This window comes from Neopelma chrysocephalum, unplaced genomic scaffold (assembly GCF_003984885.1).
Source record: "Neopelma chrysocephalum unplaced genomic scaffold, ASM398488v2 Primary Assembly neopelma1_81, whole genome shotgun sequence".
NCBI lineage: Eukaryota > Metazoa > Chordata > Aves > Passeriformes > Pipridae > Neopelma > Neopelma chrysocephalum.
In genome coordinates, this window is record NW_020897743.1 from 30,612 (window position 1) to 56,486 (window position 25,875).

Below are 25,875 nucleotides of genomic sequence, written 5' to 3' on the forward strand. Positions count from 1 at the left end.
AAGCCCACGCCAAAGATCTCAGATCTGTGCTGGCTCTGTAGGTGTATAATGAAATCTGCCTTTGTCTCAAGATCAGTTTTAAACAAATATGAAAATAAAACTCCCTGATCCTTCTTACCATGTTGAAGTAATTGCGAATTTTTGTTCCTTTGTCTATATCCCAAACAAAAATATTCCCATCGTGACCCGCCGAAAGCACAATCCTTTGGTCAAAGGGATGAGCCTCCAGAACAAACACTTCATCATCGTGACCCTACAACGACAGCAGGGGGAAAAAGGAACTTGTATTTCTCCATGTGGTACCTCCAGATATGTTGGTAATTAGTGTGAGGACATCTCAGAGCAGGGAGCAGCTCAATCCACTGGATCTGGGGCTGGAGCTGTACTTGGACAACACTCCTGCCAGAGGTTTGGCATTGTCACTACCCTGACTGCAGCTCAGCACTGCTGACATGGGGAGGAAGGAGAAATCAGTGCACAAATGGAGCCTTCAAAGGGCTCCTTGTGAGTCAGAAACCACCAGGATCTCGGCCACTGGCTCCTTTCCCCAGGATACACCCTCCTCCCAACAGGCAGGGCACAGCTGGATACTTCCAAGACCAAACACTCCTCAGCAGGGGGAATGATGATGCAGTTGAGCCTCAAATCAATCTCAGAGCTGAACTAGATCCATTTGGGATTTCCCTCTGGAAAGTTACTCACGGATAAGCTATGGAGAAGCTGCCCTGTGGACGAGTTCCACACTTTGAGAAGGAAGTTGTTGACTGCAGTGATGACAGTGGCATCGTATCGATCCCAGGCCACCATGGTGACCTTCAGCTTAGTCACCTTGTCCTCCCCAGATGCCACATTGTTTCTAAGGAAATCAATAAGTTAAAAAGGAATAAATCAGTAACTGCATATGGAAACATTTCACAGTGCTAATGGAATTCAGGGAAGTATGGAATTCAGGGAAGATGGATGTGACTGTGACTCTGGCTGAGGCAGGAGAAAGAAGGATGGTTCTGTGGTGGTAAAAACAGGATACAGAAAATATTCAGTGCCACTAAGATTTATAGATCTCTATGTCCTTAAAAAGGACATTTTCTCCTCTATTCTTAAGCCACCACCCTCGCCTACCCCAGGTTTTCCTTCCAAGCTCTTCAGATCTATTAAGCTTTTTCCTACAAGGTATTTTTATCAGTCATCAATATGAGTAAACTCCACAAAGAGCAGGAACCTGCTAAATAAATCCAAATCACACCTCTGACAGCAAACACTGCAAATGTAACCATATGAAACACAGAGAATTCTGCCAGGCAAATGCCTAATGGATTTCTGCTCTTTGTTGTTGTGCATATCCAATTACAAAGCACTTACAGAAGTCACTTGAGGATCTCAAAAAGAAAAACTCGAAACCCTACTTGAACCTGAGAACCAGAACACCACATTTCACCCCTTACTTGGAAAATTAAGGAAGAAATACAATGTTAAGAAACATTCTGGATATATATATTAGCATGTGATCAATGGGGTTCTACTAAAACCTGTTTTTGTGACATAAAACCGTTTGACATTCTTACTTCGTATGTAAAATACTAAATATTCCCCAACTATTAGGTAGGGAACCACCAATGTATGAATATTTTCTTTGGTGGGTTAATTAACTGTGTAAATTAACAGACAGAGCCATGGCATTTTCAATACACAAAAAACATGCACGGAAATTAACTCAAAATGGCAGTAAATAAACAATTTTCAATATGATGCAGGATTTAGTTTGCATGTAAATGTGGTCACGAGGTGTGTTCTGCTTGGTTTGCTTTACCCTGTCATTTTAGTAGCCATATCCAGGACCACACTCTTCCAATCATGCTGATGGTAGTGCCAGATTCTTGCTGTTCCATCTCTGCTTCCACTGACAAACCTTAAGCTGTGGGGCAAAGAGAAAAAAAGCCATGAAATTCTGAATAAGGATGGTCTAAAACCCACATGTACACAAATATACAGAGATATACTGGAAGTGTGTATTTGTGTGTCACTGCTTCTCTTCCTTGTGAGGTTCCAATTTTCATATCAGATATTGTACAGCAGAGTTTACAACATTAATTACATTTGGCTCCAGCAGGCAGATGGCCTTGGAATGACTTCAATGTCGTAATTCATCTGAGCTGCACATTCCCTGCTTCATGACATCAGCAAATCCCTGGAGCAGCTCAGAGTGGCAGCAAAGAAAGAGCAACTGTGTGCCAGGAGTGTGGCATAAATTACAATACATTAACTCAGGGAGGGGGTGATGACAGGGAAAGGAAAGGGCCAAATTTACAAGTAGGTAGCTCTGACTGGGAAGCTGAATGTGAATATTTTAATTTTTAAACTCCTCCTGATTTAAAAATTTTAAGCATCCAGCAAATGTATTTGACCACATCAGAGTGTTTGGCCATCAATGTCACAGAAATCATTTCTGTTGAGAAACTGGAAAAGAGCTCCTCAAGTAATACATTTTCACAGGATGGCCAACACCTTTAAAAGCATATATTATACACAAAATTACACTTCAAAGTCAAATCTATTCAATTTTATTAAGTGATTGTTTGCCCCTTTTCAGTTTCCCTGATCTGAATCTTTTCGTTGTGATGAAAAAGAGTTTTAAAATGCTTTTGACAAGTTTGTTTTCCTCTTATTTTTATTTCTTTGTATTAAAATAAAAAGGAAACTACTTTTTCATTCAAAGCATCAGTGCAACATATAATTTCCAGTGATGACATGACCTAAACCCTCTGACATGGCTTGGAAAGAACTGGTAGCACAATTGCAGCACCACATTCCCACATAATTTTATGTGACAAAGATCTCCAAGTACAGGTGCAAAGCTACAGTTTGGAAGGCTCCTGCTTCTACCCATCCCTTATACCTCCTGCCCAGCAAAATAAGGAAATAGGAACAAAAGCTGGGGAAAAACCACCTACAATAAGTTCTAACTTTTGCTTTAAACTACATTTATTACAGTGCTCTTACTCCACAGGTAACTCCCTCTGTGGAGTTACCTGGGAACTAAGACACTCTTACAGAAAAGGACACAAAATTTGGGTTCCAATTTGCTGTTTTAAAGAAAAAAACAAATTAAAAGCATAATTACAGAAGGTTTTTGTTGTTACAGCAGAGGACAACAAGCTGGAGCTTGCGAACATGACACACATCTTGCAACACACTTCAATAGTTTGTCCAGGATTAATCAGAGCCCACAGGCAGTTTTCCTGTTGTGCCAAATTTTCCATGAAATGTTCTTTGGGCAATTAAATAGCAGCACTCTCAGGTGCAAAGCCCAGGACAGCCACTCACCTGTCCCCGTTGTTACAGAACTGGACTGCAACCACCTTGTCCTGAAGAGGAAAACACAGCAGTAAGTGCTTTGTAGGCTGAAACACTCACCCTGAAAGTTCTCAATTAGTTGATTCTTGATCAGTTTTTATTTAGCAAATTGTATTTTTCCTACACCAGTCTTAAAAATTCACGTATAGAGAAGTTGTATTTAAAGCTAAAGCTTCCCCAGACTTACTGTGTTAAACACTCAAATAGAAAACTTCAGAGAGGTGATGGTTTCCTGCAATTTTTAGACCTAATATTAAAGTGCATCAAAAAAATTTAATCCAAAAAATGCAAACCTTGGCTTTATTTCCAGTTATAAACTGTTGAGAAACAAATGTTATGTTTCAGACCTGGGTTTGCCTTTTTTTTAATTTGCTAAACACTTGTGTTGGCTCCAGGCACTTGTATCCTTACTCCCACTGGTGTCTCCAGCTCCTGATAACCCATCTGGGATTTGTTGTCTGCAGGATTAAAAGTGGATTTAAAAAACTTAAAGAAATTACAGCTCCTTCCAAACCTGCTCAATACAGAAAACACTCTTTTGAGAGCAAAATAGTTGTTAGATGTGTTGGTCTGGAGATTTAAATGGGACACCCAAGACTCCCACTTAAGTTCAGTGAATCAATTTAGACCTCAGGCTTAATCCATAAAATGTTGTTAGGGTGGGAAGTTTGAATTTTTATGGGAATCCTTCTGCATTACCTGAAAAAAGATGCTTTTAAGCTTGATTTTCTAAAGGAAATTTCCATCATGATCCAAACTTGGACTGCACACTCTAAAACCTGAATTACTTTGTTTTTCTTGTTATGTGGAATTGTGGTCACAACTAAAGTTAAATAATCAGCAGTAAATTTTCTAGGAAAAAAAATAACATGGTGCATTAAAAGTGCTTTAATTCCTCATTCCAACCCAGGGTTTTTTCAAGAATATGGGAAAATCACCTGAACCCTCAGTTTTCTGGGGGAATAAAATATATAAAGCTTATTTTGCACAAACCTCTTACCTCAGAAGGACTTAAAAACAATCATCCCCCAAATTCCCAGGCATTTAAACACCAAATAACTTCTAGAGAGTTAATAAATCAAACAGGATGTAAAAACCCAAGTTCCTGAAATCAGGTAAAGGGGCTGAAAAAAAAGATTTGCTTCCTGCTTTGCCTCTTACCGTGTGAGATTCCAGCTCAGCCATTTTCTCTGGAGATTCTGAGCCCAAATAATAAATTCTTATCACGTGGTCAGTGCTACCTGTTGCAATGAACATGCCACCTAAGACAGAGAGTTTTCCATGAGAAGTAAAGTCATCCAAGGAACAACTTCTTTTAACCTTTTTTATTTGAATTTGCTGCTTTCTTGTCAAAGCAGCAAACTAGTTTTAAACAGAAAATTTTAATGCAAATTGCTAAATATAAAATAAATTATTTAAGTGCATCTTCCATTCTATTTGACACAAATCAGAGAAATTATTGCTGAATCAGGAGTCAGTGATTGCTGAGAAACTGGGAAAAAGCTCCTTAAGTAATACATTTACACAGGATAGCCAACACCTTTGAAAGTATATTCCATTTATACACAAAATGACACTTCAAAGCCAAACCAATTCAATTTTATTAAGTGACCGTTTGCCCTTCTCAGTTTCCCTAATCTGAATTTTTCCACTGTGATAAAAAAGTGTTTAAAAATGCTTGTGACAAACATACATTCTTAGTCTTACTTTTATTGCAATTTCTTTACAATATTGCCCAAAAAAGGCACTGTTGTGTGATGTACTGCATTTGAAATGGGTTTAGTTATTTCAGGAGTTCTGGATTGAAGAAAGGAACGTGGCTCTAGAAGAACTCTCCATTTCAAAAAGGCAAATTCCATGAGAAATTTTCATTGTAAAAATATGAAAAAGTATAAAAATGTAAAATATTTCTGATGTGCAAAACAAGAGACTTTCCAGCCTTGGAGTTGGTCAAGATATCTTAGCTTAAATTATAGGAAAAAAGAGAAAAAGCAACTTGAGGCAGACACTTGGCATGGAAAATTTCAAACAATCCCAATGTGACAGAGCTAAAATTAACTGGAAAAGGGTTTAACAGTATTTAAAGAGAAGTAGCAGAACTGTCACCAAAGGACCCAAGTCCATGGAATACCTGACTGGACACGTACCAGAACTGAAGGATGAACAGGAGATCTGAACACCAGGCCTGGACCTCTCTGCAAATTTTACAGGACGATCCCTACGTGCAACAACACAACATTTTTACTTTTCATTGCTTTATTCAACAAAAACATCTCCCTGCAGCTCAGGCTGGGGTCAACATGCTCACCTTAAATCTCTTTATATCACAGTTCTCACCTAAGTTTCCTAAAACTTTTCATTTGAGGCATTTTTGTCCTTAGTTGAATAAGAAAACCATAATTTTCTAAACTGAAAAGACTGTTTAACTGATTTATCATGATACTCACCAATTCAAAACTATTTAAAACAGAACCTGCCAAACCATTCATCTGATGGCATTTACTCCCTATTAAATATGGGTTTGGTGACATTTGCATATGCATGTTCTTCTGATTAAAAGCAAATTATTTCTTCTGCCATTTTGGACAAGGATTTATTCCTGAACACAAAAGCTGGAAGTTCTTCCACAACTTTGCCTTGCAAGACACAAGACCCAGAAATAACAACCCCAATCTCTGCCTCCCCTCTGGGTTCCAACGCCACAGAACCCCTGCCCCCCCCCCCAGTTTATTGAGCAAGAGAATGCCCTTATTGAATTATCTCAGCATTTCTCACTAGGCCAAAACTCAAAATAAATCCCTCCTCGAGTCAAAATAATTATAATTATCTAAAGAGTCTTACTTAAATTTCATGGTGTTTGCATGCCACTGCCAGAAACAGATTGTTCCGTCGGCACCAGTGGAGGTGAGGTATCGTGTTGTTCCTTTCCTTGCTGGAGAGAACTAAAAATAAAGTTGGAACAATTAAACCAGCTGATTTCTTTCTCTTCTTTCATGCTGGAAACCTGTAAAGAATTTTTTTCACTCACATATGAGCTTTCTGTCCAGGAGAACAGGGAGCAGGGATAGGCACAGAATCTGAACTTTCATAAAAATCAAGGTGATGGAAATGGAAAACACCCACATTTTGAGCAGGAATTCTTTATTTCCACCACACAAAGCAGAGTAAATTGGAGAAATGAAACAAGTCCAGACCCTTTTAATGGGTATTAAAATGAGGAAATAGTTTTTTCTAGGATAGAACTGGATCAAACATGGCAAATAAAATGATTCCTGCATCCCAATGAAGAACAGCAGCACAGCAGGATCCCCACTCCCTCCCTCTTCCTGAATGTTTCCTCTGCCTCTCTAAGGAGTGGGAAAGCTTTTTATTCTTAATTTCATAACTGCAGCAATTCCTTTAATCCTCTGGTTATTTGGTAATTTGATAGAGGAATTGTTTCCTCTATTTGCATTGTTTGCACTGTTTCCTCAAAAAGCCATCACTGATTATATTCTAAATTATCAGAGTTTTACAAAAAGCTTGTGAGGAACATATATATGTATGTGTGTGTGTGTGCGTGTGTGTGTGTGTATATACATATGTAAATAAGTAATATACCAATTATAAAACCAGGTTGTAAAATATGTTTCCAAAACAATCACCTTAACATGGTTGAAATCAGACAAAATTGGAAGTGTAGGGAAGAGGGGGAGAAACAAAGCTCCTGGGGAACACTAGCATGATGGAGAAGCCTGTGCTGAATCCAAGGAAGCACAGCTCCTGAAGAGAGGGATTCTGAGCCAAACGGCCCCCCTCACTCTACCCTCTAATGTGCATCACCTGCCAAATTGTAGGGAATGGGTTTTTTTATCCTGGAATTTTGATTTTTGGAGGTTTCTGGCAGTTGTGTTGTTTTTTAAAGAAAATTTGCGCTTGCTACAAAACCCAGAACAGCTCCTTACGCTACAAGTTAAGTTAACAAAGAAACAAGAAATGTGGAATAAGGAATTTTAGCTGATTCTTCCGAAAAATAAATGTTCTCTGCGAACACAGGACTGTCGGCTCAGGTGCTGTGCCAGGACCAGCACCAAAGATGCCAAACACGACTCCTTGGCTCATTGAGAGCACCAGATCTATCATTTTCTAGACCTAAGGAAGCAGCAGTGGGATCCCACAGCTAAAGGCACATGGAAGGAGCAGGATGAAGCAGCAGCGAATTTGCCAAGAAAAACCCCCTCGAGCTGGGACGAACCTCCGCCGCCAGAGAAAAAATGATAAATTTTATCTCTGATTGCCAATCCCTTATTACCATTTTAAGTCCAACCTCGTGGTTGCTCACCTGTATGGAAGTGATGGAGGCTGAGTGGCCCTGCAGGACGGCGAGGGGGGCGCAGGTGCGGAGGCACCACACCCGCACCACCTTGTCGCAGCTGCCCGCGGCCAGCAGCGTGTTCTCGTAGTTCACGGCCATGTCCGAGATCTCGGCCGAGTGCCCCCGCAGGGTGGACAGCAGGCGCCCGTCATCCGTCGCCCAGATCTTCACCAGACAGTCATCTGAGCCCTGGGAACACAGATATTCCCAAAGATCACCTAAATCTGAGGGTGGGCAGGGATCTGCGCCAGCGCGAACGTGCCAGAAGCACTTCAGGGGGATTCCGCTGTTATATTAGGAATAAATTCTTTACTGTGAGGGTGGATATTGGATACTGGGAAGGAATTATTGGCTGGGAGGGTGGGGAGGCCCTGGCACAGGTTGCCCAGAGAAGCTGTGGCTGCCCCATCAGTGGAAGTGTCCAGGGCCAGGTTGGACAGGGCTTGGAGCAACCTGGGCTAGTGGAAGGTGTCCCTGCCCATGGCAGGGGGTGGGACTGGATGGGCTTTAAGGTCCCTTCCAACCCAAACCAGTCTGGGATTCTATGACTATGAACTATGTTCATATGAGTCTGGGGATCAGCTTGTGGAGCCAAGGATTTCCATTTTATAAAATCATGGAATGACAGGATGGTTTGGGTCAGAAGGCACCTTAAAAGCTCATCTCGCTCCACCCCCTGCCATGGGTAGGGACACCTTCCACTGTCTCAGGTTGCTCCAAGCCCTCTCCAACCTAGCCCTGGACACTTCCAGGGATCCAGGGGCAGCTACAGTTTCTCTGGGCAACCTGTGCCAGGGTCTCCCTACCCTCACAGCCAAGAATTCCTTCCCAATATCCCATCTAACCCTGCCCCCTTCACCTGAAGGCCATTCCCTCTTGTCCTGTTACTCCATGCACAGGGATTAACATTAACAGCTAAAAATGCAGCATTAATTTGAAAAATCTACTAATTTTTAAATATGTCCAACAAAAAGCAAGGGCAGTACCACAGAAATGGATGCTACTGTATTCTGGAGAAAATCCTTGATTAATAGTCATGTATTCACTGACAGACCACAAATTCTGGAAGGTAAATTTAGTATAAAACTAACTCGCAGCTGAAGTAAGTTGTATCTGCATCTCAATCAGTGACCAAGAGGCTCATGAAACAAGGAAATCAAACCAAGCAAAGCAATCTTCAAAAAAAAAAAAATATCCAATTTTTAAACTTACTGTAAAAATTCTCCTCCCACTGCGGTCAAAGGCGATACAATAAACAGATGAGAGGTGCCCCAAAATCCTCTTATGCATCTTCATGTGTTGGTAGGTGGATGTTGGGAACAAGTGGCTGAAACGGCCACATCCAGTTAATTGCCTGGCAGACAGGATGTGAACTGGGAGAGAAAAACAAAGCAAAAAGAAAACTGAGACATGAATTTTTGTCTAGAACTCAATGTAAATGAGTATTAAATCAAATATAATGTTCCTTGACAACTTCATTATTATAATCTATAAATCTGAGCCTCTTCCACCTCATCAGAATGTTCTGTACAATGTCCTAAAAAGAAATCCCACTCCTGATAAAGCCTTTCAATACCCACCACACGCTGCACCTGCTTCCTCACCAAAAATTACAGCAAAATTAAAAATTCCCACCACAAGTGGGAGTTATTCCAATCTTCAATTCATGAACAGGTACAGATACAGTTACTCTACATGGATTAGGGAAATCTGCTTTATGGATATTAGATGTTACTAATAACAATTACAAGAAATTTAGTTTTATAATATAATAATTGTTTATTTTCAGCGCTTTTTTGGTGATTATAATCTTTCTTTGGAATGGTTTCTAGATCATATGGGATGGTCAAAGGTCTTCCACGTGTTCAACATCAACATCACTGCATTCCTATGGCTGTGGAATTGAAGAATAAGAAATATGTGGCACTGATGGGAAAGTCCCAATCAAAAGAATGGCAGGTACAAGAAAAAACTGCAATAACAAATTATTTCCCACTGCTACAGACAGAAATTCTTCCAAGAACAGCCTGAAATCTAAATCCACAAAACACCACGTAAAAAAGCCCATTTTTGATCTGATGCACAGTTTTAGCTCGTTTTGGGGTATTTAATTCCACCAACCCTCTCTCATTACTATTTCCCCCAACCCATCCTCATTTGTAGCACTTGAACTTTGGGTTTTAAAGTTTGGAGAGGTTTTTCCAATGGCACTTGAGGCTGTAACACTGCTGGGCTGGTGGGTTTGTGGAGTCCCTGATAGCAGATCCCCTGGAGAAACTCCTTATCTTGCCTCCTGCACCTTGAAGTAGGTTGGGCTTCACAGGAGCACCATGAAGCTCCTCAGTTCCTTTCAACCCCTTAGTTTAAAAGTACAGTGAAAAACTCAAGCCATTCCTTAATTGCCTCATCATATCATTCCCAATCTCCACAAAAAAGATTATGGAATATGGTGTAAAAAAAAAAAAAATCTACAAAGTCAAGAAGTGCCATTTCAAAGGGTTACAAACCCATAACTCACTCGTGCAAATTTGTACCGTTGAAGCATCTATAAATAAATAAATTTATTTCAGCTTTACAGAAAGTATTTTTGTCTCAAATTTGGAAATTTAGATTATTTTTAATCACTCAATGTACTTGAAACACAACACATGAGGGAAAATAGCTGCATAAAAGACACTTGCAAAAGCCATCAGGCTCCAGCATAATCTCACCTTCAGTCAATATTTGCTTTGCATGTAAAAGCACATATTCAGCAGTACTAAAAAGCAAAACACACTAAAGCAAATTAATTTACTGTCTATCCACTATTGAATTGGTGCCTGACATTACACAGGGCTGTTAAACAAAACTGTCTCCTCAAACAAAGTAAAACTGAAATTTTTAACCTTTTTTACACCTCTAACACAGAGATCCCACAGTGCTAAACGCTCTACAAAGGTGCCTCTGGTTTTCCTATACATTATTTTATTTACTATATAAGTGTGACAGCTTAAAAGTTAAATATTTAAAAATATTAAACCTCCCTTTCCCCCCACCCTGTGGACCCTGTGTGCCAACAGAGGGATGGAGTCATTCAGCAACCTGGAGATTCTGCTGGGCTCTTCAATGCTTAAAGCCCTTAAATACATATATATTTATATATTTAAATACATAATAACAGTGTATCTGCCTTTAAGCAATTTCAAACAGCTCTGAATAATGTTTTAATCACACAGAGAACTGTGTGAATCAAAGAGGTATTTCAAAATATTCCCAATAATCACAATATTTGCTGTGTCTCCCTGCAATCCTTCTGAACATTTACCACTGATTTTTGGTGTAAATCACATGAAGGAAATACTAAAAGGTATAAAGTATATTCAGGCACCTAAATCCCAGTTTTGGCATCTCACTTTTCCGGTGGATTCCCAGCCTTGCAATCAGTTCAGCTCCAGCGGATATGAAAAAGTGATTTCACTTTTTTTTTTCCTATGTTTATTTCCCTATTTGCACAATGAGGACAAAACTCCTCAATCTCCCATGGATAATTACAAAATAAAAAGCCCTGTTTATGAAATGCTTCAACCAAGAGACATCCAGCACTATTGTTGTGCCATGAGGAGCAACGACTTTATCAAAGCAACGGCATCTCCGGACAAAAAAACTATCACCGCTTCAAAGGAACAAAAAAACATCCCCAATTCCAGTTCTTAGGAAGATTAATACACAATATCTAAATAGGGAATTACCCCCACATGACAAAAATCCCTGTGAAGTTTCCTTTCTTCAGCACAATGAAGTCCTTGTATCCCTAAGGCCCCAAAGCATTAAAAACCAACAATTCCCACCAAGAGAAACAGCAACTTAGTAACCCTAAAAGATTTTAGCAACCTATCTAATTAACTGATGTATTTCATGCGATATTGGGTGTAAAAAATGTCAAGTCCACCCCCTTCTCACTACTCTTTGCCAGGAAAAACTTTCCAGACAGTTATTTCACATAAAAGGGGAGCAGATATTGTCTTCTTGATAAGAAAAGTTAGTTTTGTCCCCAAACTGAAGGGCCATTTCAGCTCCTCCAACTAGAACCTGCAAAATACAGGCATTTTTCTCTTTATTTTCCACAGTCCTTGGTCCTGGAAGATCACACCTTCAGGAAAATTAAGAGTTCTTAATGCAACTCAGATGTGCTGTACATCAGCAATTCATTAATCACAATTTACCTCACATTCTACCAGAGGTAACAGCACAAATGTAAAAACCCCTGCAAGAGAGCTCACCTAGGAATGACAAACCCCAAAGCCTGCAACAGCAACCCACCAGTGTAAAGAAAATTTAAAAACCAATCACCAGACAGCCCAAATTTCAAAGTTAAGTCACAACTTCAGAAGGAATTCAAGCATTTCAGATGGCAAAGTCACCGAGCAGCACCTGCTCGAATTCCTCCTCTCCCTACACACCCTTGTGTTGCTCCACTTTTTGCAAGGAAAACTAGAAAACAGGAAACCGGTGCAAATGTTTGGTTTAAAACCAGTTTCTCAAGGGTGATGAGTTCACATCAGACTGTTTTACCCTCTGCAATAAGCACTGTAACTTCAGAATGAGGACTTAAATTTTGGCCTCATAGCAGGGCTGGAATGAGCAAGGATCAGGTACCACTCACAGAGTGTGGGAGAAACACAGGTCAGGATTTCATAAGAATGCTAGGAATTAAATACAGTTGGCTCATACATGGAAAATATCTTCTCAGAGTGGCCACAAAGAGAGCTGGACCCAGGAAAAGCACTGAAAGCACGACGTGTTCCAGCTCTGGGAGCCGCTGACCTAATGGAACTCATTTACAGCATGAGAGACACCATCGATTCCTGACCTCATCCCAGTGCTGCTCTTTGGCACAGCCAAGGTAGCTGGATCACCTTGACTGTGACTTTCCATCCAGCTCAAATGCTTGTTCACTGAGACTGTGCTTTCTGCTTCCAAATTCTGTGTTATTTTCACTAACAAGTTACCTACAGAAAGATTTTCATCCTCAGGTTAGAGCAGCTCGTACAGAGTCAAAACAACCTTCTTTCTGATCTGCTTTGAGTTGCCTCCAAAAAACAAAGCTCTGACAAACTGAAGGAGCATTAAAAGCAGGTTTATCAAAGGGGAATAACTCCCAGTGCTGAGGTACTGCATGACCAGTCTTTCCACTTTCTGACTGGGAGAGCACAAACAGAGCTCTAAAAATCCCACGATTGCAAAACCTGCCCAGAAAGGCTCGACCAGACCATCTCCAGTGTTCCCCGGGTTGTCCTGGCAGCAGGAAGCTCTGCCAGTGTTTTCCCTCCCTCTCCTCCCCCAGCAGATCCCCACAGACTCAACACACAGACACCACATCCCTGGGAACAACTTCCACAGGTCAGCACTTTCTTGGAGACTCCCCCAGCCAGAATATTCCCAGCTCTGCACAAACACGCTGGGAAAAGGCAACACCAATTTCCTGCTCCAGTTCCACCAGACCTTTTATTTTGCAGTACAGACCCCAAAGTCCCATCCCAACCAACCCCAACCACATGGAAAGGCAAACCACTGCAGCTACCAGCTCTTCCAACTGGACCCTCCCAGTTGATCCCAGCTGGACCATCAGTGATCCTGTTCTCCCAGCACAACAACACACTCGTGGTGGAAAACTTAAATCCTTATCACTGGAAGGGAAATGATATAGGAAGACTTTTAGCTGCTCATTCTATACCTTATTTTACAGGTAACTGCACAATTATCTCGTCTCACTCCTGAACACACATGACCATGGGTGTCTTTTCCTTCAGCAAGTAATTCCAGAAAACTCCCTCTGACTGAGCCAGCACAGTGTGGGAATTCATGGTTAAGCCAAAATCCCAAAGAAGTCAGACACTCTTCTTCATCTTGTATTTAAAACAAGACACGTTGGTTGGCACTACTCAGCAGGAAAAAACACCCATTTTGCACAAATATATACAGAATTTTGTGACTTCAACTTCAGGATTAACAATGAGGAATCCCAAAACCAAACTCCTGCCTTAAGTATAGCCAACTCCTTATTTTAATCTTCATACACATTTTCTTCTCTTACTAGTAGTTTATGTAGCTACACCAAGCAGGGCTGTATTCCTGTATTTTTCCAGGAATCAATACTTATAAAAATTAATTCCTGACCATAAAAGACCCTTTTCCATATAATAGCTTTGCATTTATTAAAAAAGCAATTAGGAAAACACCAAATACAAGAAATTATTCTGTTCTTTAAGTCACTAAATAATCACCAAGCAAGCAGCACAAACGTTTGCTATGAAAACATGACAAATGCTGAAGCCCAATCTGCCAGGTTGGTTCATTAATAATACCACATATTCCAAAAACACACAGTCTGATGAAAGAACTGATCCAAGAATCCATACAGAAATACAGCTGTAGAAGTTGTGTGCAATAAATCTCCAATCTAGGTTATTAGCAATCCATCAGCACAACTGCTCACAGTAAAGTAACTGCAGAACCAGCCTAAAACAACAAATACAAAGATATGGTAAAAACAGAAAACTGCCATCACCATCCCTATACCTCCAAAAGAAGGGGGGATACACATCTGAAAGGATTCCCTGACAAACCAGCAAAACATTTGCACAAACAGAGATAAAATACTTCAAAAAGAACCAAACCAGGATTTACATTTATGCCTGCAAGAACTAAACTTGTTTGCTATAAAAATAGTTAACCAACGTTCAGACCATAGAAGGAAAACACTTCAGTTTAAATAAAACAGAGCAGCTCTGTGATGAGATGTCAGCTGAGAGCCCACATATTTTTACACAAGTTCTTTATCTGTGTGGACAACTGAGTCTGAAGTAACACAAATGTTGCTTTGGTGATTATTTCCTTTTTGGAGAGGGATGTTGCAAGCAGTCTGTTTTCTGTCATAATCAAACTAAATGGAATTCTTGAGTCAAAAAAGCTCCCTGGGAGCCAGACACTTTGTTCTGGCTAAGATTCCTCTGGTGATTCCATGATTCCATGCTCCTGTGGCCATGTCTAGCCAATCTTATAAATATATGTATATATTATGTAGGCGTATCATAAAAAGATACTCAAACCTGTTGCCCTCCAAACAAGTTGACATGCAAAGCTTTGCAAAACATGTCTACACACACTGTGGAACATCCAAGCCTGAATAACACAAAAATCATTCTACTGTCAGGGAGAAATCTATTTTAGATTAATTCATGGCAAAACATTAAAAAACACATTAATGCAGAGCCATAGTAGTGTTTCAGTCATTGAGAGCAACTTTCAGCAGGACAGGAATAAATATATAGAGGGGGAAAAAGAAGCCACCTTAGGCAGTTCCAAACTCACCCACGTTTGGTGGCTTCCCGTAGTTCACGGGGAGTTCTGGGGGTCGGCCCCTGTGCAGAGCTGCAAAGGCAGAGCCTTTCCATAGCGTGTGTCTGAAGTCTGCACCACAAAGAGAACAGAAATCATCAGTAAATGAAATAATCAGGAGATCAAGCACCGTTCCCAACACCCCAGAATAAGATCTGCCCTGTTAAACATTTTGCCAGAGACTTAACACTTAAAGCTACTCCGATTTCTAGTTCCTAAGCAATATCACTGTAAATGGTTTCAACCTCTTTTTGGTTAATTTGGGTGGGTAGTGAGTCTTAACTGATGGAAAGAAAAAGAATTTAAAAAGTGAGTGCATTTTGTATTGAGGCAGGCCTGAGCTTTGCCATGTTTTTAGCCCTGCAATCCCAACACTGAAAGCACCTCTGCTTAGGAACTGTACATTTGAGAATACACACACACACATTTGCTCCCTGAAAGTGGAAAAGTGAGGTTTTTTCCAATAAATCTGTTTTCCTGCAATTGGTGGCAACATGCCCTCCTTTCAGATTGTCCTCTGCACCCCAGCTGCCCCAAAAAATCATTGTTTTAAAGTGAAGACTGCTTTCTTTAAAGACTCTCCAGCTCTGTGCTGCCAACTGGCCTCGGAGAGCCTCCTCTCTAGAACAATAGTGATTTTTCTGAGTGCCTCAAAAATTAGACCTGGATTTCTTCCATTTCCAGCCATCTGGAAGGAGAGAAATGAGCTTCCATGGTGAGTAAGTAGTGAAACAGAAGGACAGTGCCACAGGTTGGTGGGTCTGTGTAGCACCATGTAGATCTCTGGACATCAAATGCATGAGCTCAGGGGACTCAGAGACCCCTGAGAGCACCTTCTGATTAAACCCCAAACTGCAGCCCAGAGTATTAAATGATACTCATTAAAAACAGCACTCAAGACTTCCCAAAATAGATCAATCCACCTCAGAAGTTCTGTCTCCCTGCATAAAAATGTTTATTTTCTCTCCATGTTTTGCTGCTGTTTTCTGCAAACAGAGTGTGTAATGAAGGAATGTTTCTCTGCAAACCTGAAATTCTCCACCCAATTACATCAAAGCACAGGCAAAACAAGACTCAGTCCCAAAACTTTGGGTGTTTGCAAACAGCACAGCCCTCCAGGAGACATCCAATGGATCAGCAGAATGCCACAGTCCTTGTTAGCATCAGTGTGACTCCACAGGATGCAGGGAATTAAGTGCTCAATGCCACCAAAACAGGAAGGTCCTGCTGTCCCATCCCTCCTCCTCTGCCAGGATGATGCTCCTGTGTCACCTCCAGCCCTCTGATCCTTTTCCACCAACTCATTTAATTCACTGCAACAAATTTTGCAACATTTCAGCTCTCTGAATCAGCACATCACAGGATCCAGGAAGTTCTGGCTCCTCCAGGGAGGAAGTGTCAGGGGCATGGAGTGAGGAGGGAAGGGAGGAATCACTCTCCAATAGCAGATGGCTCTCAGATCTGTTTAGTTTTAACACAAAACCGCTCTCAGGATCATTCTCTCAAGCAGAGCAGTTTTTCAAAGGGAACAGGACTGTTCATGAAAGGATTGGGGGCTTTCAAACTAACTTTAAGCAAGGGGAAGCACGAATTGTCACTGAAGAATCAGCCTCACCTTCTCCCACGCCCTAAATGCTGCCCCAAATCCCACCTTGTCCTGTGTCTGCACAGCCAGGGAATCAAATCATGGAAGAAATAAGGTTCAAAAATTGCCCAGCAAAACACATCGACTGCTGGGTGATTTTAGACACAGGTGTGTGTAAATGTATATGAAAAAATGACATTTTTCAGATGGATCAAACCCCTCATCCAGTTCACATCATTTACACAACCACCAGTCCAACACTGGGGAAAGGAGGCAGAGAAAGGAAGTAACAAGATCAGGCAAGAATTGCTTAAAATGGCACTTTCAACCCCAGAAAATATATCCAACAGGGCCAGCAACAACTGCATTTTAGCAACAAGAAAGCTGGCAAGCACAGGAGACAAAGCAGGGCTCATCAAACACACAGAGAGCACAACATGAATCGAGACAAAAGGGTTTTTTGATCATCAAAATGGGATTCAAGCACAAATCAATGGAGATTCTCACCTTTTGCTGCTCTCAGGAGAGACTGGCGTCCGACACCCAGCAAAGTCTGCACCCCTAAAACACTCTGGGGGATTTCCTTGTCTAAGAGGGGTCCAAGCCTCTCACAGATCCTAAGAAGATAATCCGGAGGGATGTGTGCATTGACAGCCACCTAAACACAGGAACAACGCAGACGTTGGAAAACTGGGTTATTCTTGCTTCTCCTGGTATTTCTTTGTTTCATATTCAAGCGTAAAGTTACTGAAATCAAGCCTAAAAACTCCTCCAAAATTAATTATACCAAATGTTAAAGTGATGTGGAGCATTGAAAAAGTCAGACCAGAAATTCCAGGTTCGAGTAGTTTAATTGTAATTTAGGATATCTCTTAATAACAAAGATCCCTGAAACTCGAAGTTCCCAGTGCAGTGTTCTGCTCAAACAACTTTTTTTAAGCCCTTTTTACCCTCCAGTTCATTCTTTTCCCATTTCTTGCTTAGCTGAAACACCCTTATGCTGACATTACTGTATGAAGCACATGTGCTAAAACCTAAAAACTTTAAATCTTATCCTAAAAACCCTAAACATCACCCTAAAAGCAATACCCAGTCTCCAGCTCCTGGGAATAGGTATGTTTAAGACCCACATGTGTAGGCTCTAAATTTGTCACACTGAGAAAAGATTCTTGTTTTTTCCCTTTGTTTTCTACTGAGAGACAATATTTTTTCCAAGACTCTGTTATCCAGAATGTCCTGCACTTGCCTGACTTTCATAATTATTAACTGGCAGGAAAAACTCCCCATCAGGGCTCATTTAGCTCCTTCAACAAAGGACACAGAGGTAAATCCACCTTCTTTTATGGATCAACAGCATCCTGCCTTCCCAGATCCCAAGGATGTGCCCAGTTCCCACCCCACACACCACAGGGAGCGGCAGGAATTGGGAAGGAGGAAAAGGTGTGTAGTTCACCCAGCCCTGCTGCCAAAACATTGTTCACTCAACTGTGTCATCAAACAGATTATTAGCACATGGCAGTGGGAATTTTTTCATTCCAGTTGGGCAACAGCAGTGGAGCTACAGGACACAACACGGCCAGGCAGGGGGTGGATAATGTCACCACCTGCACCAAGAGCAGGGTCAACACCATCCCATAAATCAGATTTTAACAAAAAAGAAAAAAACTGAAGGTTTTTATAACAATATATAAAAATTATCATTTAACTAAGGCCAACTAAAAACTCTTCCAATGTGACTGAAACTCCTGGAGAAAATCAGGCTTCTCTCTCCACACATCCTTCAGTCACTGCAGGTTAAAGGATCATCCCTGGCCTCTCAGTGGAAACAGAAGGGATCAGCCCTGTGCAGGGAAGAGAAACCTGATGGCTGCATTCACATGTTCCCATTCCATGACTTTTCATCCTGTGAGTGTCAAGGAATGACCCCGTGAATGCTCTCCTGCTCTGACAGGTTCCTCCAGCCATTGTAACTTCTTTTTCCCCAAAGTGAAGTTCCAAAATTCACCTTCTCAATATAATACAGCCAATGAAGTTCAGTGTATGAGCATGAATTGCCTTTCATTGTAAATGACAGGATATAACAGAAGTCAAAATGAGATGAAAGGATTATCCCAAACTTTGGTATTTGCCTCTTTTTCTTACTCATTCCTGAAATATTCTAAATGTGTTAATGCTACAAAATATTTTATTACTCTCCACCAGCCTCCCTTCAAAGTGTAGGGGATCTGAAAGGGTCTGGAACAAGGAAGTCTCAAAGAGAAAATCTGCAATTTAGTAACATCTGAGTATGAAATCCTCATTTACATCTCTGATAACCAGTAACAACCTTCCCAGTCACCAGCTGCCAATATACAGCAATGTATCAAGCTTGAGATTAAAAGATTAAAAGGAGTAACCAGCCCAGAAGTGTGAAATTTTACTTCCAGGGTAAAAATAAACCAAATCATACCACTCTCTCTGGAAATACAACATTTCACGTAACATTCCAACCCATTCTCCCAGTGTAACACGGCAAACACTCCTCTTTTCACTCCAGAGCTGGTCTGGGAGTATCACCAACATTCCATGTTAGGACAAGCAAATATCCCACTGCAGAGACAGAGCACAAGTTACTCCACAAGCAGTCCTGACTAACTCCAAAATGCAAAAGGACTTTGTGTTTAAGGATGAAGCCCAGTTTTACAGGGAACAGCAAAGAGGGAACACGGACACTGGGGTTGGGACAACGTTCCCAGAGGAGGGATGGCTGGAGCAGCCTCATGGAGCACAAGGCAGTTGTCTGCACATGTCTGGTGGGAATTTCCCTGGGATATCCAGAGGTTGAGCAGCTCAGGATACCAGACCTCTGCTTGATCACTGCCCAGGCCAGAAAGGCTGGCAAATCCACCACGGAACCACAGTTAAACGGGCACACATGGGCTGCTGAAGCTTCTACATTTTAGTGCAGTTTTATTGGACTGTAAACTTTCCTAAGGAATATTTAATGTGGAGGACATTGCCCAGACCAGGCACGTGCCACAGTGACCATTCCCTCTCCTCTGCATTTGCAATCCAAACCATGCCACACCACAGAGAAGGCTCTATCACACTTCTTTCCCTGCACAATTCCATGTTTCTACAAGCCACAACAGCCCAAATAAGTGGTGCTTAAGCTGAGTATTATTACTGTTGTTACTACCAAACAGCTCCAAAGGCAGGCAGCAAACCCAGCAAATTCTCCTGGAGACTTTTTTCCATAAGAACTTCCAGATAAAGTGCTTAAATCACAGCCCAAACAAGCAATTCAGTTTTCAGGTTTCCAAAAGAACTTGAAACAAAAATCCTTCCTTTCACCTCTGTGTGAGAAGCTGTAAATGGATTTTAAGTACTTTCCTAAAACACGAAGCTGCAAACGTCCAGCTGAGAAAACCAGACTCCCAGATCAGATTTCCCTTAAAAGAAGGATGGAAAAAAGCAAAGGTATAACCACATCTCTTAGTGTGTGCTTGTCCAAACCCAACATGGTAAAATTAGACAACAGCAAGGACATTATCAGCTCCTCAAATATATTAGAAAATATTTTTAGAATGCATGCAAATATTTTGGAAGATTATTAGAAAACTGGAAAAAATTAAAAATGAATAATACAGGCCCAAACCATGCATGTTTAAATAATGCAAAAGAGTTGAAAATGTGCTAAGTAAGAACAAATGCTGCACCTTGGGATAAATTATAAAGACAAAATGTTTTGTTGCCTGAAGATGTGAAAAACTCTATAAAAGTTAAAACGTGAAAGCACAAGAATGCCACAGTACCATGGAAAAGTTCACTGACACAGTAACCACACAGTTATAATGGATCTAAAAAATGAAGAATTGAGTAAAGCAAATCCATTCTTTATAAAAAACTCCTCTTTTTAAAAAAAGTCTCCCAGTCCCGACTGCTTGAGAAGTTGCTACAGTGATAAGCAGAGGAAAAGAACTGTAAGTGAAGTCATGTCAGGGCTGGGAGAAATTCAACCCCCAAACCTGTTCGTGCTCCTGTGGTTGGAAGCATCAAAGTGTCACCTCAGAGACCACGAGCAAGGTGTCCTGTGATTCCCGTTTGGACACCCCTCTCAGGCACAGGGTGGGATTTTGGGGTGTCCTGTGCAGGGTCAGGAGTTGGACTTGATCATCCTCGTGGGTCCCTTCCAAGTCAGGATATTCCATGACTATGATTCTATGACCACTGACAATATCTCCTCCAAGGAAGGTTTCAACAAACAGGAGACAAAAAAGACTCTTTGTGATGACTACTTAGGATGTCTGTCTTCCCAGAAGTGGGAACCAGGGAGCTCGGAACCATCTCTTTTGGGAAGCCCAGTGAAATGTCTCTTCCCAGGACAGATCTGAGGCAGGAGGTGCAGACTGAAGGGAGGCAGCAACGTGGCCCTTCAGAGGCTCCTCCGCCCCATCCCTGGTGGGCAGGCCCAGCTGGGCCTCAGCAGCACATTTCTATCCTCCAGGTAGTCCTACAACACTTCCCTCATTTGGAAAATAACCATCAATTAAGAATCAATTGACAACTGTATCAAAAAGCATAGGAGGAGGCCGAGAGACCCAGGGCAGCTGAGCAAGCAGGAAATTACAACCTCAAAGAGGGAATCTCAGCCGAAGGAATCTCAGACACTGGACCTGCACAAGATGCCAACAGTATGCAAATAGACGTGGATTTAAAAAACCTTTACCCACTTGGTTCCCCAGAGAGAACAGGTTGGAACGACCATGGTACCACATGACATATTCCTGAGGTGACAAAACTGTAACATCTCTTCTCTTCTAATGCTGGGATTGGCAGGATCTATAAATACCAGCACCTCGGACTCAGGGCTAGTTTTAAATCAATGCAGATGGGCAAGGCAGCAACTCAGAGCCAAATCCCATAAGCTGTTCCACACCAGCACAGCCGTTCATGGATGCAAATTCCCCACTGTCCAACAACAGCTGATTTTCTGTTTTGCCTGAAATTACACATATTTCAGCACAAAGACCAAAATAGGCTGAGCCAGAAGACACAGCCCATCAGAAAGTTCTTAAAAGCAGAGCAGAGCCAGTCACCTTTATCAGGAATAAACAAAGATAATGTGGAACAGCAGGTCACTGGAGACTGCACTGATAATCAGTCGTTCAGCCTGACTCATCTGTACAGCAGCTGAGTCCTCACCAAGGGCTGCTGCTCATTTAAAATCACAGCACTAATTACCTGCAAGTTGGACACACTTCAGGCCAGGCTGGATGGGGCTGGAGCAACCTGGTCTGGTGGAAGGTGCCCCTGCCCATGCCAGAGGTGGAACAACATGGGCCTTAAGGTGCCTTCCAACCCAAACCAGCCTGGGGTTCTACGATTCTGTGACCCTGCCCTTTACAAACACATCTCATGTCTCAAGACCACTAGCAGTTAAAAACAGAGTAAAACCACTCTGGAGCACACCTGGACAATTCAGCTGGAGGAGACTGAGGGGAGACTCCGGGACTCTGCAGCTCCTCCCGAAGGACAGCTCCGATCTCTGCTCTGTGTGACAGTGACAGGACCCCAGGGAGCGGCTGGAGCTGAGTCAGGGGAGGTTTAGGGTGGATCTCAGGAAAAGGTTCTTCCCCCAGAGGCTGGTTGGGCACTGAACAGGCTCCCCAGGGCAGTGGGCACAGCACCAAGGCTGCCAGAGCTGAAGGTGTTTGGACAACGCTCTCAAGGACAGGGGGGGACTGTTGAGGTGTCTGTGCAGGGCCAGGAGTCGAACTGGATGATCCTGGTGGGTCTCTTCCAGCTCAGGATATTCTGTGATTACCTGGACAGGCAGCCACATGTGGTACACAGAAAGTGCTCCAATGTGCAAACAAGCAGGAAAGACAAAGGGAACACAAATGAACTTGCATCCTCTGCGTGGTTTTGCTCACTAACTACAATTCTTATTAGTGTGTCTTAAATTACTCTTCTGTCTTGTGGCACCTGACATTTGCAGTAAAGCATTAACTTTAAAGAAAAAAGAAACAAATCTCAGAAAGAGTTTTCAGATCCTGACTAAAAACTCGAGTGAAGTGGGAGTAAACATTCCTTAGATAAAAACCACCCAGCAGCCACTGGGTTGTTACATCCTTATCATTTCCAAAAACCCAGAAGCAATAACAACATACTCAGTGGCCACGATTGGCATATTTTCTGAAAAACACCACTGCTGACCTGAACAGCCACACTGAGAATGCAAAACAAAGCTGAAACAGCAGAACCAGAAATACTCTGTAATAATACTGAGCAAACAAACAAACAAATCAGACTTGTCCGGGTTGTCAACTCTCATCACTTCAATTACCTCAGGCCTGCCCGACCAGAGGAGTTGCAACACCCAGCTGAGATTGTAAATAATTTTGGTTTTCTGTCTTTAAGGATCAAAAAGGAGAAATAGGTAGAAAAAAACCTTTGGCACCAATTGCGGGCAACTAAAATTTAATTTTGGTTCATTACGTGCCTGAGATAATTAAAATGAAGGTCGGAGAGATCTGTGTCCTTCACAACCCTGGCTCTGTCCTGAACATTCAGACATCCAGCCAGCCCTGAAGTCGAGGAGTTCGGGTTAATAAACAGTCATATGCAGCCAAAGGTCCAAATTCCAAACACATCAGACCCTAAGCACAGAGAGGGGGAAAAGCCTTCCTTCAATATCTTCAGCTCTCTGAGGATTAACAGAGAGAAGCTCAGCTCATCCCACCTGGCATCAACCTGTCTCACTGTAATGATTCATTTATAATCCCATTCCTTCCTGTAAATCAGGAGAAACAGTTAAATAATATTAGAGAAAAAGGCAAACCAAAAGGATTGGTTAGTGTTGATTAGTTTAAGACAGAGGAAAAAATCTTAGGACTTAATATTGATAATTTTATACAGAAAAAAGCAATTTTCCGTGAACTCCAAAACTCACTCCAAAATGGTTTGTCTCCCATTTCTGAAATTTTAAAGAAAAGTACATGGCTTCAACATGTAATATACACACACAAAATGTGTGTGCCACATAGAATGAAAGGAAAAAAATGTATATGTTAAAATGTGTATGATTAGGCAAGACCAGTATGTCTGACACCAGACTTTACACTGGCACTGCCAATATTCCTCTTGGATCCTGGGTGCAGTCACAAGCTAAACCTGAGACAGCCCATAGCTAGATTTCAGATTCTCTGGGAAGAGAGAATCAGAATTTATTGAATGCAGTACTCACTCTACGTCTGCTCACTCAATTTACAGTCCCAGAATTATCCACCAGAGGTGCGATGAAGCACAACTTCCCTGGAATTCTGAATATGCCTTGGAAAGGGAAAGGCAGCGGATCCAAATGTGGACACAAGGAGCTGTCCTGTCTGCACCTGAGCTCCTACAACGTTGCTAAAGTGGGAAACCACGTCTTGAGCAAGGTACAGAGGGGTTTGAGCAACAGCCATGAGCAAATCCCACATCCTCACTGCTCCGTGGGAGAGGCCGGGCCGTGCTTCCCATTCCTTCCCGGTGAGGTGACGGTGCTGATCACAGGTACCAGTGCTGTAAGAGCTACTGGGAAGTTCACAGCATTCCAACTGCAAAGCGCCGCACGGCATCAGCCAAAGCTCCCAGAAACGACACCAAGGCCGTTCGGACCCTTTGGAAACGCACTGGAAGGATTCGGGTTTGTCACTCCCACGGTGACACATCCCGGGGGGGCGCAGGGACACGGGCCACCCCCGGCCCTGCCGAAGGGCCTGACCTTCCTCAATGACACACATCCATACCTTTATATCTCAGCAAAACCCGCCGCTCCGTTTATTTCACCGGCATTCACCAGCCACAACACCCCTGTCCCCGACCCCCCCCCTTCCCCGCCTCACAGCAGGCCCGACCGCCGCGCTGAGCGGCGGCTTTCGCGCAGGCCGCCGCAGGCCGGGAATCCCTGACCCAGCCCGGCGGCACGTCCGGCACGTCCCCCCGCGGGGCTGCGGGTCCCGGGCGGAGCCCAGCGCGGTGCGGGGCAGCCCCGCGGGCCCGGCGCGGCCCCGGCCGCGGGTGCGGGGGCTCCGGGGGGACCCGCGCCCCGCGCCCCCCGCCCCGCCGCGGCGCCGCCGCAGCCAATCAGCCGCCGCCTCACATCGCGGCGCAGCGCTCCGCGCGCTGTAAGGCGCGGCGCCATTGGCTGCGGCGGGCCCCGGAGCGTGCCCTCGGATAACCCCCGGCCCCACAATGGAGCCGGGCCGGGGGCGCTGCGGGCGGACCGGGGCGGTCTCACCGGGCACCCCCGGTCCCGCGGAGCCCACACGACCTCCCCTGCGCTCCGCTCCGCACTCCCGGCCCGCCGCGGCCTCGGCGGGGCGCAGCCCGCAGCGCCGTGGGGGACACGCACACACACACGCACACACACACACATACGCGGGGAGGGGGGGACGCGGCGCCCGGTGCGGCGGCGGCGGCGCGGGGAGAGGAGGGGTGGGTGGGAAGTTGCCGGGAAAGTCGGGAGTGAAAGTTGTCTCACCAGGTCCTCGAAGCTCCGGCGGTGCTCCTTGCCCTGCCAGTCCAGGCGCCGCGGGATCAGCTGCGGGAGGGACACGGGGCCGGGGGCGGCCGTCAGACCCCAGCGACCCCTCCCGGGGGAGCCCCCGCCGGGGCCCGTCCGCCCCCCCCGGGAGGAACCCCCCCTGGGCAGGAGCCCCTTGGCCCTGCCCCGGCCCCGCCGCGGGGCCCCCGCGCTCCCCGCCGGGTGTCCCGGGCGGAGATGGGCTGGGTTAGACGGGGCAGGGCAACCCCGACCCCCCCGTCCCGAGGGCTTCCCCCGTCCCGCCGGGGCAGGCGCCTCACCTGGTGCTCCTCCAGCTCCTCCACCAGCACCTGGGGACAGACGGACACACAGACACACACACACAAAGGACGTGAGCCGGGCGCCCGCAGCGCAGCGGCTCCGCCGCCCCGTCCCGTCCCGTGGCCGCCCGCCCGGCCCGGCCGGCTCCGCTCACCTGGGCGGATTTCTTGCAGGGTCCGGACTGCAGGAACCGCGCGATCAGGTAGTAGAGCTCTGCGGAGGGGCGGGGGAGAGGGCGTTAGACACGGTTAGAGCGGGGGGTGGCGGAGGTTGCGGGGAGGGGGGGACGCGGAGCGCAGCCCCCGCCGCCAGCGATACCCACCGGCTTCCAGCTGGGTCGGGGCGGCCGCCGCCGCCATCCTCCTCGGGAGGGGGGGG

At 43.9% G+C, this 25,875-nt stretch overlaps 1 protein-coding gene across 1 annotated transcript in view; it reads right to left on the bottom strand.

Annotated features, from left to right (window-relative positions):
- BRWD3 (bromodomain and WD repeat domain containing 3) overlaps positions 1-25,868 on the bottom strand; it is a 47,984-nt gene extending 22,116 nt beyond the window's left edge. The window contains exons 1-15 of the mRNA XM_027690414.1: positions 25,820-25,868; positions 25,652-25,710; positions 25,497-25,526; positions 25,174-25,233; positions 17,175-17,325; positions 15,056-15,154; positions 8,918-9,078; positions 7,673-7,894; positions 6,193-6,293; positions 5,499-5,569; positions 4,513-4,613; positions 3,322-3,362; positions 1,808-1,912; positions 703-856; positions 119-253 (exon numbers count right to left, since the gene is read on the bottom strand). Of these exons, the coding sequence (XP_027546215.1) occupies positions 119-253; positions 703-856; positions 1,808-1,912; positions 3,322-3,362; positions 4,513-4,613; positions 5,499-5,569; positions 6,193-6,293; positions 7,673-7,894; positions 8,918-9,078; positions 15,056-15,154; positions 17,175-17,325; positions 25,174-25,233; positions 25,497-25,526; positions 25,652-25,710; positions 25,820-25,856 (1,527 nt within the window). The 5' untranslated portion in view covers positions 25,857-25,868. The remainder of the gene's footprint in view (positions 1-118; positions 254-702; positions 857-1,807; positions 1,913-3,321; positions 3,363-4,512; positions 4,614-5,498; positions 5,570-6,192; positions 6,294-7,672; positions 7,895-8,917; positions 9,079-15,055; positions 15,155-17,174; positions 17,326-25,173; positions 25,234-25,496; positions 25,527-25,651; positions 25,711-25,819) is intronic.
- Between the last annotated feature and the right edge of the window lie 7 nt (positions 25,869-25,875).